This window comes from Chrysochloris asiatica, unplaced genomic scaffold (genome assembly GCF_000296735.1).
Source record: "Chrysochloris asiatica unplaced genomic scaffold, ChrAsi1.0 scaffold00034, whole genome shotgun sequence".
In the NCBI taxonomy this organism is placed as follows: Eukaryota; Metazoa; Chordata; class Mammalia; order Afrosoricida; family Chrysochloridae; genus Chrysochloris; species Chrysochloris asiatica.
In genome coordinates this window covers 14,144,086-14,158,686 of record NW_006408552.1, presented here as the reverse complement: position 1 = coordinate 14,158,686, position 14,601 = coordinate 14,144,086, and the positions used below count along the sequence as shown (strand labels likewise).

At 48.3% G+C, this 14,601-nt stretch overlaps 1 protein-coding gene across 1 annotated transcript in view; it reads left to right on the top strand.

The window, feature by feature from the left end:
* The window catches only part of DAGLB (diacylglycerol lipase, beta), a 49,527-nt gene extending 35,278 nt beyond the window's left edge, over positions 1-14,249 (top strand). The window contains exons 8-15 of the mRNA XM_006859861.1: positions 2,536-2,619; positions 5,157-5,234; positions 8,020-8,100; positions 8,195-8,322; positions 12,570-12,638; positions 12,735-12,807; positions 13,679-13,929; positions 14,051-14,249. Of these exons, the coding sequence (XP_006859923.1) occupies positions 2,536-2,619; positions 5,157-5,234; positions 8,020-8,100; positions 8,195-8,322; positions 12,570-12,638; positions 12,735-12,807; positions 13,679-13,929; positions 14,051-14,249 (963 nt within the window). The remainder of the gene's footprint in view (positions 1-2,535; positions 2,620-5,156; positions 5,235-8,019; positions 8,101-8,194; positions 8,323-12,569; positions 12,639-12,734; positions 12,808-13,678; positions 13,930-14,050) is intronic.
* The last annotated feature ends 352 nt before the right edge of the window (positions 14,250-14,601 follow it).

Below are 14,601 nucleotides of genomic sequence, written 5' to 3'. Positions count from 1 at the left end.
AAACTGGTGATCTGCCCTGTAGACCTTCACTCAATTCATAGTAAACTGGTGATCTGCCCTGTAGACCTTCACTCAATTCATAGTAAAAACATTAAGGAAAAAAAAAAAGGTAGTCAGTGGCCATCTAAATTGCTACTCTCTTCCTCTTCCTGTCTGGAACAAAGAAGATTGAAGAAAATCAAAGATTCAGGGAACCAGTTAGTCCAAAGGACTAATGAACTACAAGCACCCCGGCCTCCGTGACCCTGAGACCAGATGGTACCCAGCTACCACTGCTGACCACGCTGATTGGGAGCATAGAAGGTCCTAGAGAGACTGGAAGAAAAATGTAGATAATAATTCAGAATAAAAAAAAAAAAAACAGACTCACTGATCAGATAGAGACTGGAGGAATGAACCCCCAAGACGGGTGACATTTAGACACACTTCAAGTCTGGAACTGAACCCACCCCCGGGATCACCTTGCAGCCAAACAATAGGCAGGCTTATAAAGTGAACAGTAACACCTGTGAGGAACCTGCGCCTCAGAAAGTCAACCAACCATACGTGACCAAAAGGGTACCATTTGCTCCAAAGCAAAGCTCAAAAAGCAGAAAGAGGCAGGAGAGAAGAACCACTAGAAACAGGGAACTGGGGAGGAAGTGAGAAGGGCGTGCTACACTGAGGGTAGTACAACTCGTGATGCTAAACAAAGTGTTTAAAAGATGTTGAAAGACAACTAATTTGCTCTGTAAACTTTCACCCAAGCCACAATTAAAAAAAAACAAAAACAGGTTAGAGCAAAAAACGAAGGTTTTCGAGGTTAAAGTGAAGGCTTTCGAATGTGTGGATCATGACAAGCTATGGACAAAATTGAGAAGTATGAGTATTCCAGAACACTTAATTGTACTTCTGAGAAATCTGTACCTAGACCAAGAAGCAGTTGTTCAAACAGAGCATGGGAACACTGAATGTTTTAAAATTGGGAAAGGTGTGCGACAAGATTCTGTTCTTTCACCATACTTATTCAACCTGTATGCTGAGCAAATAATACGAGAAGCTGGGTTCTATGAAGAAAAACATGGTGTCAGGATTGGAGAAAGACTCGTTAACAACCTGCGATATGCAGATGATACAACCTTTCTTGCTGAAAGTGAAGAGGACTTGAAACATTTACTTATGAAGATCAAAGAGCACAGCCTTCGATATGGATTTCATCTCAATGTCAAGAAAACAAAAATACTTACCACTGGAACAATAAACAACATTCTTATCAATGGAGAAAAGATTGAAGTTGTCAAGGACTTTATTCTTCTTCAATCAACTATCAACACTTGTGGAAGCAGCAGTCAAGAGATCAGACGACGTATTGCATTGGGCAAATCTGCTGCACAGGAACTTTTTTTAAAGTATTGAAGAGCAGAGATGTCAGCTTGAGGACTAAGGTGCGCCTGACCCAAGCCATGGTATTTTCAATAACCTCATATGGATGCAAAAGCTGGACAGTGAATACGGAAGATCATAGAAGAATTGATGCCCTTGAGTTGTGGTGTTGGAGGAGAATACTGAAAGTGCCATGGACTGCCAAAAGAACCAATAGATCTGTTTTGGAAGAAGTGCGACCGGAGTGCTCCTTGGAGGCCAAGATGGCTAAGCTTCGTCTCTCATACTTTGGACATATTGTCAGGAGGGAACAGTCGCTGGAGAAGGATGTCATGCTGGGTAAGATGGAGGGTCAGAGAAAAAGAGGAAGACCCCCAACGAGATGGATCGGCCAGGTGGCATCATTGATGGACTCAAGTGTAGCAGCGGTAGTGAGCTCAGGATTGGACATTGTTTCGTTCTGCTGTGCATGGGGTCGCTATGAGTTGGTTCCGACTCGATGGCACCTGACAACAACAACAGAGATACCATACTGAGCTTTCCATATGACCCCACCTTTTATGGAAGATCAGTGGGTAGCATTTGGTGTGAACCCCACACACGTTTCTGGGATTGAGTAGTTTTTCTCCGCCCTCAGTAGTGCACTAGTGTGCACACCTCTGTGGGTATTGAAACCAACCACCTGGGGAATTTGAAGGAGCTGTAGGAACCAGATTCTGTGTCAACTCAAGCTTCTCTGGGGCCTCTCAGCTCTCCAGCTGTTTTTCTTTTGCACCACTGATGAGGGACAGCCGCTCTCTACCTTTGCCACCTCAGAAGTCATGTGGAGGGGCCCTCCCAGAGTGTGGACATCTGGGCCACAGTCTCAACCAACAAGTCAAGCTCTCTGGAGGTGGGACTAAGGCTGAGTTGTTTGTAAACTTCCAGGTGATTCCAGAAGTTTGTAAACTTCCAGGTGATTCCGGTGGAGATGCCAGACGCATGGCTATCTGTCCCAGTGATTCCCAGGCACCTGCGTTCATGATCACTCATGGAGCGCTCAGAAGTCCTGAGTTCTGTTCAGATCGCTGGCTCAGGGTTCTCTCCATTGGCCCCATGACAGCCTTGGCACTGAGAGTTGGAGGGAGCGTGCTTTCTTTCTTCAGGCCTCATGTCTGTCTCTTGGTCCCTCAGGTGTATGAGCTTCCCTTCATAGTGGCTCTGGACCACAGGAAAGAATCGGTCGTGGTGGCTGTGAGAGGAACCATGTCTCTCCAGGTACTGGGGCTGGGGTGGTACAACCGGGAGGTGGGGGTGACATACCTGTGGCTAGACAACCAGCCTGCTGGTGATGAAACCGGGGGAGTTGTGGCAGAACTGAGAATAGCTGTTCCTAAGGAACAGTATCAGACAAAAGAAGAATCAGGAACATGTCGGGGAAATGAAACAGGGAAGTGAATCCAGGGTTGTGAAATACCCCCTTTGTAAAAAGGCGGAGAAAATTGAATGGGGAAATGCCTGAAATGTGGGTGGTGGCAGCTTTGACTCCCAGCAGGTGATTTCCTAGAGAGACACCTGCTTGCCTCCTCTCCCACCTGACTTCCAGTTCCCGACCTGGGTGACCCTACCTGCCAGTTTTTTGGCTACAAACCCCCAAAGCCAGATGAGACAGGAATCCAGTATTGCCACCCAGTCACTCAACTGTCCTCCCGGATCCACCCAGGTCCTGCCCGGGCCTGCAGCAGCCCCACAAACCTGCTGGAAGACCTCCCTCTTGACCCTGCAGATCCCCCCAAGTCCAGCGAGAACCACCATTTATTTTTTCTTTCTTTTTTTAGTAAGTGTTTTATTGTGAATTTTGTGATAGTTTACATGGGAGAACCTTGATTTTACGTTCATTCTATCGTATATTGTTTCATTGCCATAGTTACAATCCCGTTTATGCATAATGAACCAACCAAAGGGTATATACCCTGCACGCCTGCCCACCTCCCCCCACCCCACCCCACCCCCTGGTCCTCAGCACACAGTCGCTCTCCCTTTCTGGATCTCAGCCACTCCCTCTCTCCATGTCGTCATCTCTGCCTCCATTCAGGCATCACTGCTTCTCTGGGTAGGGTCCCGCTCTCCGCTCTTCTCCATTGATGGTCCCCAGGCCCTCCGCTCCTAGACTGAAAAGTTAATCCCTCCCCTCCTTGCTATAAAATGTTCACCATTACACTTCCAACCCTCACAATCAGCCCTGATAACAATTATTCACTATTGCATCACAAGAGACCCATCTGCATATCATTTCATCAGCCCCATCTAGACAGATTGGATACTACTCACTGGAGACTTTATCTTCCTCCAGGCCCTCTGGATCTAGGTTCCCTCCTGCAAACTTGTAAGCCAGACACTTTTTGCCTTTGTGGCCCTGCCCCCCCATTTTGGCTTGCCAATGTTCAAGTTGCCCCTCCCTGTCTACTCTGTGTGTGGATGGGGTGGGAATGAGTCTTGCAGTAGGGATTTGTTTCCTCTTTTGAGCTACTGCATCCATAGATGTAGGTCAAGTTCATCAATTTGTATCAGATTATGCTTTTTCTTTTTTTCTCTTCTTTCTTCTTCGGGTTGAGCTCTGATTATCTAGTCCTTGAAGCCAGGTCAAGTGGGTATTATCTGCAAGTGTGAGTGTTCTTGCTATTATCCCTCTGAGAACCACCATTTATTGATCTCCAGACCCAGCGATTCCTTCCTCATGTTGCTTCCAGAGACACTTCTGACCCTTTGAAGCCGCTTCCCCTCCATTTCTGTGCTGCACTTCTGGGTTTCTTCTTGTTCATTCCTCAGTCTTGTTCCCTGGTTCTGGTTTCTCTGCTGACCCAGATATTCAAGGAGAGCCCAGTCCTGGTGTCCTCACCCCTCTGCTCTCTTGCTCTCTGGCCAGGTCTGTGAGGCAGCCTCACTTGTCCTAGGGCTACAGCTCTGTTTCCAGAGGTCCCCGGGTTTCCCAGAGGCACCACTGGAACCCCGGTCTGCTCTTCCGGTTATAATCCCACCCATGTGCCTCAGTTGCCCGTGTTACAGAGTCAGTGAGAAAGAGGAAGACCTCCAAAGAGATGGATTGATATGGTGACTGCAGTAATGGGTGGCTCAGCTGACAGTTGAGAGGGTGACGCCGGCTGGGCAGTGTTTCATTCTGCCATGTACAGGTCACTGTGTGAGCCAACTCGACAACACCTGACCACCACAAAGGGTCCCTCTTTTGCCTGTGTATGTCGTCTTGGGTTCTCCTCATGGACTGCCCCATCTCTGCCCCTGCACAGGTCTCCCCTCCCCAGTCTGTCCTTTACACCATCCACAACACTGTTGCTGAAACACGGCTCAGACCGCCAGCAACTTCCCACCACTCTTAGTCTAGAGTTGCAGCCTTGTTGGTGCTCTCTGTCCACCTGCTGCCACCCCCAGCTCCCTCTCTGCCCTCCAGGGCTCACCTTCTTCCTCTAGCCTCATTGAGTCCCACTCGCTGCTGACTATGAGCTCCTTGAGGACAGGCACAAGCTCGTTCAGGGCCCTGCACAGACTTCGGGCTCAGGAGCACTCGGTGTGTACAGCTAGGAAAACTGAAGTTCAGGTCTGGTCCAGAGCCGGCCATGCTCCGAGGGCCTCAGGAGGCTTGGCTGCTGGCCACTTCCAAGTCCAAGTACCACAGGACGACTCACCCCCTATTTACTGATCCTTGGGGTGGGCTGCTGTGGGGCAGGGACTACCCGTCCACTCAGATGGCGTACAGCCACCTGAGTGGTGCCCTCTTCTCTCTATCCGTTCTCTCATAGGACGTCCTGACTGATCTGTCTGCTGAGAGTGAGACCCTCGACTTAGGGTGTGAAGTTCAAGACTCTGTGGCACACAAGGTAGAGGCCCCAGGGTTATGGTCTGGAATGTTCTGTGAAGGTGAAACTCAAGAGGGGCCAGAAGTTTCCAACTCTGAATCTCCCAGTAATGCCACCCAGGGCAGACACCCTACATCAACTATGGCCCTGTGCGGGCTTTCATTCTCACCATAAGCCCCACTCAGTGTCTTGTTTGTTGGATTTTTTTTTCTTTTTAAGAGAAAGAAACTGAAGTTCCAAGAGATTCACGTAGGACATAAATGTCAGACTGGACATCTGAACGCATGCTTTTCTTTCCTCTTAATTAACATTGTGCATTGTCCAGGGGAAGATTTGGTACCATGCCCAGCTGTCTACAGTGAGCACAATGTGCAGTACCCCGGGCTCAGGCCACCAATTCTCTGCCCCACACCCAGGGGCACGGGCGGACTATGGGCGGGGGTCCTGCCGCACCTCAGGTGGAACAGAAAGCTGGAGCCTATCTTTACCCACTTAGGGTTCTGGTATGTTTTTAAAACCCAAACGGGCTACTCTGTAGTCTTTTTTTTTTTTTAAATAAAAAGCAGGTCAGCTGCAGGTGATGGGACTCAGGCCCTGCCTTTTCCAGAACTATCCATTTGTTCTGCTCCCAGGTAGACACTTGAGCGCCTTAGGAAAGTAGTCTTTTTTCCCCTCTAGCCCTGAGCTATCTTTTTGTGCCTTGAGTCACAGAAGAGGCTCTAGTTGAACTATTGTTGGGCGCATATAAGGAGTCCTGGTGATACAGTGGTTAAGTGCTTGACTGCTAATGGAAAGTCGGGCGGTTACAAAGTGCGGTGCACAGAGGCGTGGCAGTCTGCCCTCATTCAGGATGACAGCCTTGCTCTGCCCTGCAGTGTTGCTGTGAGTCGGAATTGACTTGATGACAGTGGATTTGGGGATTTTCTGGTTCATGTTGATGTCACTGGACATTTGCTCAGAATGTCACAGGCACGCAACACCCAGCCGGCCACAGGGTCTTCAGTATCCAGTAGGTGTGACATTGACTGCAATTCTATTCTCAAAGGTGTTTGCCGCAGATAAAGACTTCCAGGCCTGTGAGCGGAGGCATTTCTGGCCTGACTCTGGTCTTCGGCCACTGAGCGACTGTTGCCGGCCACGCCACCCCACCCCACCGCCCACTCCCATACACTGTGTAGCCTTCCTGAGGCCAAGGACATGGCATGTGCTCCACTTTTGGCCTCTTCTGTTAACGTCTGCATGTCAGGAGGTACACCAGCAGTGACTGTGGCCTGTGTTGTGTTCGGCACAGACATGCCGCATCATGGGTGCCGGCGTATCACATAGTCAGAGGGGAGCAGGAAGGAAGTGGTGGCTTGTGTAGAATGCTGTCAGAATCGCCAGCTTCAGCATCCTACCTGCAGAAAGAGAGATACGGAACCATAGGATAGCCAGAAGCTGCCTCCTGTCTGGCAGACTCTCTTCCGCCTTTTCCCGTTAGAACAGACACTGCCAGGGCTGAGGCCAGATCTTTCTTACAGGCTCCCCTAGTTTCTCAAATGAAGCCAAAATCTGGCCTCCCAAGAACGCATGTTCAATGAATGTAGGTATGCTTTGGCAGGAACAGGATGCTGCATGATTGATCTTGAATGTCTATGTTTCAACGTCACTTCAGAAGATCAGGCATGAATCATCCAAATCCGGTCAAGCGTGGAGACTTGGCTGATAGAAAGTATGATATAAACACACAGCAAAACTCATGCAGCCACAGCAAAAGGTGTGCCTGCTGATCTGCGGTCATTTATTTCAGTATTTACAGCGCACCTACTTCAGGCCACATTCTGTCCAAGGTGCCAGGGATACAATAGGTACAGACCAACGTGCAGACTAATACAGGGATGAGACCAATCCCATGACACTGGTAGTCAGGAATCACATAAGTACATAGCGGCATGCTTGTATGGCTCTTGGCTTTCTTGAGCTCTGTAGCTCACTGGAGTTTTTACAGACTGCATTGAGCAAGTCTCTTGGCACCAGTTTTCCAGCAGCATGTGCTCACTTTGTGTCTGGGTCCCATTTTGGTCAAGTTCACGAGATTTCCAACTTATTTATCATGCTGTTGCATACTTCACGGAATCCTGATGTGGCGCTGCGGGTTAATGTGCAGGCTGCAAAGTCAGTTTGAACTGCTACGTCAGTGGTTCATGCTCACCATCTGCTCCTCGGATTCCCTACACAGGGTTGCTGTGGGTCGGAACCAACTCTACAGCACTTAAAAACAACAAGAATTGCACACTCCATGGAATTCTGGTATGGCACTGTGGGATAAGTACTTGACTTCAAGGGTGGTTTGATCCACAAGGTCAGCACTTCAGACTCACCATCCACTCCTCAGAAACTCTATACAGACAGGGTCGATGTGAGTCAGAAACAACTCAGTGTCACTTAACAGCAACAACAACAATTGCACACTCCATAGACTGCCCACCCCAAAAAGCAGACCCACTGCCATCAAGTCAGTTCAGACTCAGCATTGAACTGCTCCTCAGGTTGCCAAGACTTAAGTCTTTACAGCAGCAGACAGCTCAGAGGGACTGCCAACCTGGCGGTACCCTAGTGCTTAGCCCACAGCACCACCAGGACTCCTTAATAAAGTACTGAATAGGGCACATGTGGTTCTCATGGCACCAAGAAACTAAACTCATGTAACCTGAGTATCTGGGTATCTCTGAGGTCTACCTGTGTACATAGAACCCTGTCTGCTGAGTCAGGGTTGAACCTGCCTTGTCTGGGAACTAATGGCCACCTTCTCTGTCCACGAGTTTAGGGCATTTCTCAAGCCGCCAGATACATTTACCGACGACTCATCCACGATGGGATCTTGAGCCAGGCATTCAGCATTGCTCCTGTGAGACTTCATTTATGTGCATTATATTTAGTTGTGTTTCCTCTGCCATCGATGGTGTCTTACTTGCCTTCTCTCCCTCTGCTCTGTTGTGTAGGAGTACCGGCTGGTCCTGGTGGGGCACAGTCTGGGGGCCGGCGCCTCAGCCCTGCTGGCTTTCATGCTCAGGGACGCCTACCCGCACGTCAGGTGCTACGCCTTTTCTCCACCCAGGGGGCTGCTGAGGTAACTCTTGGTTTTCACACATGGAACAAGGTGTCATTTGTAGGCCGTCTGGTCAGGACTCGGCTTGATCTGTCTCTTCTCTCGCATCTCCTGTCTGGTCAGCAGTAGGAGAAAGCATGACTGGCCTTGCCTGCCATCTCTCTGACCACAGCTTTGATTTCCCTTAAATGATGGGAGTCTAGGATTCCTTGTTCTTTATGCATTTAAAAGGACTTTTTTTTCTTTTCTGATTCAGCATACTGAATCCTGGGTGGTAGATAGCCTTTTGTTCTGATGATGAAAGTAATTTGTATGCATCGTAGACAATTGAGAAAGTGTAGACAAGTGTTGTGGATGTGACTGGACTGGGAACCACAAGGGTTTTCCTCGGCCACTCCTCAGAAACCCTAGATTGAACCAACTGCATGTCACTTAGCATCCACAGACACGTGTAGAGATCCAAGGTCTTCCTATTGGACGTGATGGGTGTTGGTCCTAGTTCTGCTTTCATGGGTTCTAGATGTCCCCCCAAGGAGCTTTGGTAGCGTGGTGCTTACAAGTCAAGCTGCTAGCCTCAAGGTCTGCAGTTCAAAATTGCCAGTTGTTCCATGAGAGAAAGATGAGACTTTCTGCTCCCGTAAGGATTTACAGTCTTGGAAACCCCTCTCCAGGTTGCTTTGAGTCAGAACAGACTCCATGGCTCACCACCACCAGATCTCCTCCTTCATGTTTCCATCTTGTTGAAGAAGCTGGGTTGTTTATTCTAGAGAACAGGCTGTGTTCTGGACTTTGTGGTGTCATGTAACGTGTTTCTCTGTCCCCCTGGTTCTATATTTCTAGAACATGGTAACTCTGGCTAAGGTTTATCAGACTCAGGATGGAGTTTTTGGCCACCGTGATGTGGCGCTGTAGAATAAGCACTGGACTGCAAGGTCAGTTTGAATCACAAGGTTGGCATTTCGAATCCCACTAGCAGCTCCTCTGAAACTATATAGGTCACTATGATCGAAATTGACTTGACAGCACTTAGCGGAACAGCAATGGGTCATGCGTGCTGAGTCATTCTTCCTACATCTCATCAGGGGGCACGTACTGCCTCTTTGACTCTCTGATGTGCATAGCTGTTGTTACTTACTGTAGAGTTGGTTCTGACTTACAGCAACTCTGCGTAGGGTTTCCGAGGCTGTAAATCTTAACGGGAGAAGAAAGCCTCATCTTTCTCCCATGGAACGGCTAGTAGTTTTGAACTGATCGTGAGATAGCAGCCCAATTTGTAATCACTATGTAGCGTAGTGGTTACGAATCGGGCTGTGAGCCCCAAGGTCAGCAGTTTGAAACTACCAGCTGTTCCGCGGGAGAAAGATGAGGCGTTCTGCTCCTGTAAAGATTTACAGCCTCGGAAACCCTGTTACAGGGTTGCTATGAGTCGGAACTGACTGCACGGCACACAACAACAACAATGCTACCAGAGCTCCTTGATGTACACAGCTAGCGATCATTAATTACTTTGTTTTATTGTTGTCATTAAGTGCCATTGAGTCGGCTCTGACTCATAGAGACCCTGTATGTGGTTTCTCAGGAGCGACTGATGAATCTGAACCATTGATCTTGTGGTTCAAACCAACCTTGTGGTCCAGTGCATTATCTTACAGCACCATACCAGAACACTTTGTTTTATTGTTAATTGCTGTCGTGTTGATTCTAACCCATAGTGACCCTGTGTAGGGCTTCTGAGGAGCCCGTTGGTGGGTTTGAACTGCCAACCTTAAGGTTCAAACTGACCTTAGGATCCAGCACATGATCCTGCAGTGTCACCCCAGGACTCCATGGTGGTAATCTCTTCCTACCCTTCCTTTACACTTATCAATGGAAGAACTTCTAAAAATGGCCTTTTCTTCCTCAATCAGAAGTCCCCCTGAGGCACATTCACCCAGAAAGAGCAGCAGAGATACACAAGTGCTTGAATCTTTCCCTTTATTTAGCCGTATTCAAAATACTGAAGTAGTATTCTAGCCGTCTATGAATCGGAACCAACTTTATGGCACTTAACAACAACAACAGGTGCCCCACAGTCTCTAAATACCACTTCCCAATCAAATGAACCAGTACTCCTTGGAGAAGTAATTGATTTTTTTTTGTAAACTATCATTATAAACTCATGACTTTAAACATAAGGAAACCCAGTGCCACCCTAGGTTAAGTATTGGGCCACTAACCAAAAGGTCAGTGGTTCAGACTCAGCAGTCCTGCCTTAGGCGAAAGATGAAGCCATCAGCTCCCATCAAGATTTCCAGTCTTGGAACCCTATGGAGCGGTTCTTCTATGTCCTGTAGGATTGCTAGCGGTAGGAAAACTCAGCAGCAGTAGGTTTGAGTTTAAACACACAAATGTATTCCAGTCCATTGCAGCTCTTCTTTGATATTCAAATGGTCCCATCTTTGGCCCACGAGCACTTGAGCAAAGTGCTTCTCCATCCTTTGGCTACACTCCAGCTGTCTGATGGTTCCCTGGCTTTCTGGTACAAGAGTTTCCTGTTCCATATCTGAAATCAATTACTTCTCCAAGGAGTACTGGTTCATTTGATTGGGAAGTGATATTTAGAGACTGTGGGGCACTGTTGTTGTTGTTAAGTGCCATAAAGTTGGTTCCGACTCATAGCAATTCCGTATAGGGTTTCTGAGGAGCAGCTCATGAGTCTGAACCACCAGCTTTGCATTTCAAACTGACCTTATGGTCAAGTGCTTATCCTACAGTACTGCACCAGGACTAGTAGAGAGTTTTGTTGTTGTGTGCTGTTGAGCTGGTTCTGACCCATAGCAACCCTGTATGGGGTTTCCAAGAAGCAGCTAGTGGGTTTGAACCACTGACCTTGCAGTTAGCAGTTCAATACTTATCCTACAGCACCATACCAGGGTTAGTCTTAGAAAACACCAGGGAATACTTGGAATGCTATTTTTTCATTCCAAAGAGAAATTGAATCCTTGATTAATATTGATACTTCCAATTTAAACTAAAGACCAGAGTTTTTACTTAGTTAATTGTATACTAGTACTTACTGAAATTCTTTTTTTACCTTATGTTTGTTTTGTTTTGTTTCTTTACCCAGGCATCCTGGTGTCTGTCAACATTAACCTGATTGTTTGTTCACATTCTGTAAACAATCATTGCTTCAGAATACTACTGGCAACATTACATCAACTGTTGTTGTTGGTATCATCCTGTTACTTCTGACTCAAGGCGATCCCGTGTGTAGGGTATTGCTGCTCCAGAGTTAGCAAGGCTGTGGCCCTTCAGAAACACATCGCCAAGCCCATCTTCTGTGACACTTCTGCTTGGGTTTGAACTGCCAAGCTTTGAACTAGTAGTGGAGTGCTAACAGTTTGAGATTCCTTTGTAACTTGTTTTGTTCCTAGAAGGGTTGTACAGTTAAATTACTGTTGTTTTAAAGTCACTTAAAATAATTATTTCATGGGTTTTAGAAAGTACATCGATTGTTGTTTTGATTGAACTTTTATTATCATGTAAAACACCCATATGGTTCCAAAGACACTTCCACACAGGTCCACTGAGAGAAAGCTCTCGTGTCAGTTCCTGTTCCTCAGCCATCTCTAATAGTTTTGTTTTTAACTTTTTTTTTTTAAATATAATTTTTTGTCCACATATGAGTAAATGTGTGTACCACCTTTCCACGTATAGCACACACGCATAGAACGCACACAGCGCTCATAGGAAACTAACGCACAAGAGGGTAGCTTGGTTTGCAGAAACCTCATGGGGCGAGCATTATGTACATAAAGCTGTGGCATGTATTTGTATTCCTCTCCTTAGATGAAAGCATTCGGAGGCTGCATGTCACTTACAGCGTGTCTTGGTGATGACATTGTTGTTACAGCTGTGAAGGACACCTCACTGGGCTGAGCCCGGGCTGGCCTATCTTTCTCTAAGGAGGGACACTGGAGCCTTAGCAGTGCCTGCTGTCACAGCTAGCATTGGTGCCACGAAGAGCCTTCAGCATGGCCTTTTCATGTCATTTCTGAAAGGCAGTTTGCTGGGTCAAGAATATGTGCAAGGCTCACCTCCCCTGAATGTGTGTTGTGGCTGAAGTCTCTCTGCATCCTTTCCCCTCACCTTTGGAGGGCAGAGAACAGGGAGGATGTGTATGGAGAACAGCCTGTCACTCACTGGCAGGTCCTTAGTGTCCCTAAGGCTCTCTGGGGCCGTGTCATCCTCACTTAGCTAACTCTTCTCCTGTCTTTCTGGAATTGCAGCAAATCCCTCTATGAGCACTCTCAGAGCTTCATTGTGTCACTCGTCCTTGGCAAGGATGTGATCCCCAGGTGCGTCTGCTGGGTGACAGTTGGCGTGGTGGGCAGTTGACACCGGGTCCCTCTGGAAGGACTGAGCCTCAGTCTCACGGGACTCTTTCTAACCAGGTTAAGTGTGACCAACTTGGAAGATCTGAAGAGGAGAATCCTGCGCGTGATTGCGCACTGTAACAAGCCCAAGGTAACTCGGGGTTCTGTGAAGCGGGGCTGCAGCCTCCGGGAGACAGGAAAGTGGAAAGGGCAGTGTATGCGGCTGCTTCATGTCCTCCTTCCCCACTCTGTAGTTTCCTCTCGTGTTCTGCAGCTGACACTGAAAAAGGGATGTGGTTACACCAAGTATGTGAAATGCTCCAATTCAGTTTGCTTCCTGCCAGACTTCTCTGTCTCCTCTCCTATCGGGCACTATTCTGATGCCCTTGGTTATTAAAACCCCAAAGCACAGAAAACAAGGCTGCCTGCATACAGACTTAAGAGGTTCTAGTGTATCCATGTATATCCATAAAGAGCCCTGGTGGAGCGCTAGGATAAACACTGGGCTCCTAACCACCAGTTCAAATCCAGCAGCTACTCTGTGGGAAAAAGGTGAGCTGTTCTGATCCCATCAAAATTTCACAACTTTGGAAACTTACTTGGGTTAACTATGATTCGGTATCAACTTGATAGCAGGGTGGGGTTTTTTTTGTTTTTTTGTTTTTGTTTTGGCATATCCATTGGAGCTCTGGTGGCACAGTGTGTTAAGAATTGGAATGCCTTACCCAAAGGTCAGTGGTTCAAACCCACCAGCTCCATAAAGAGTTCCAGCCTCAGAAATCCTACAGAGCAGCCATTGAAAGTCCTCTGGGACAGTTCTCTGATGGGGGAGAGGCGGGTCAGAGTGGACATAGCTGCCAGGATTACAAGCGGGATGGCTTTGGGACCCAGCAGATCCCGAAGTCTGCGCTCCTTCAGCTTCACCCTCAAGCCACTGGGACTCAAGGGTGTCACCTCAGGGTGTGTTGGTGACAGAGCCTTTCACAGTAACAGCCTTTTGCCTCTCTGGGTTCTCCCCTCAGTACAAGATCTTGCTGCATGGGTGCTGGTATGAGCTATTTGGAGGGGACCCTGATAACTTTCCGACTGAGCTGGATGGTGGCCAGCAGGCGGACCTGTCACAGCCACTACTGGGCGAGCAAAGCTTGCTGACACACTGGTCCCCAGCCTACAGCTGCTCTGACGACTCTCCGTTGCACTCCCCACCCAAGTACCCACCCCTGTACCCTCCTGGCAGAATCATCCACCTGCAGGAAGAGGGCCCTTCAGGCAGGTGAGTGCTGATTACTGATGCTGGCTGTGGGCTGGAAGGATGTGCGTGTGCTGGGGGTCCATCTACTCTGTACCAAACCAGGACACATTCGGGAAGTGACCTACCCCTTCTGGTCTTGCAGGTTTTGCTACTGCTCTTCCACTCAGTATAGTGCCCGCTGGTCGCATGAATCCGAATTCAGCAGGATTCTCATAGGCCCCAAGATGCTGACCGACCACATGCCAGACATCCTGATGCGAGCCCTGGACCGTGTAGTCTCGGACAGAGCGGCCTGTGTGTCCTGCCCAGCTCAAGGAACTCCCCATGTGGACATAGTGTAGTATGGACAGCTGCTGTAGGAATGTGGCCTGGCCTGGCTTCTGTTCTGCACTGATGGAGGATCGGGATTCCTGTGTGCCTGCACAATGGCTTTTCACCACTAAATCCAGCTGTCTCTTAAATGGCTGGGAGTCTAGCGGACTCCTCAGAGCAGAGCATGAGGGGTGGGACAACCAGACATGCAGAAAGCCTTGGAAACTCCTCATTTGTAACTGGTCTCAACCCTGAGGATGAGAAGCCAACCAATGCAGTCGGCCTCAAGTGTGTGTTTTCCTGGCCACACACGAAATGACTCGGTTGTATAAAGCCAGCCAGATTTCCATGGGCCCCAAGCTCTGGGAACCCAGTCCTGGT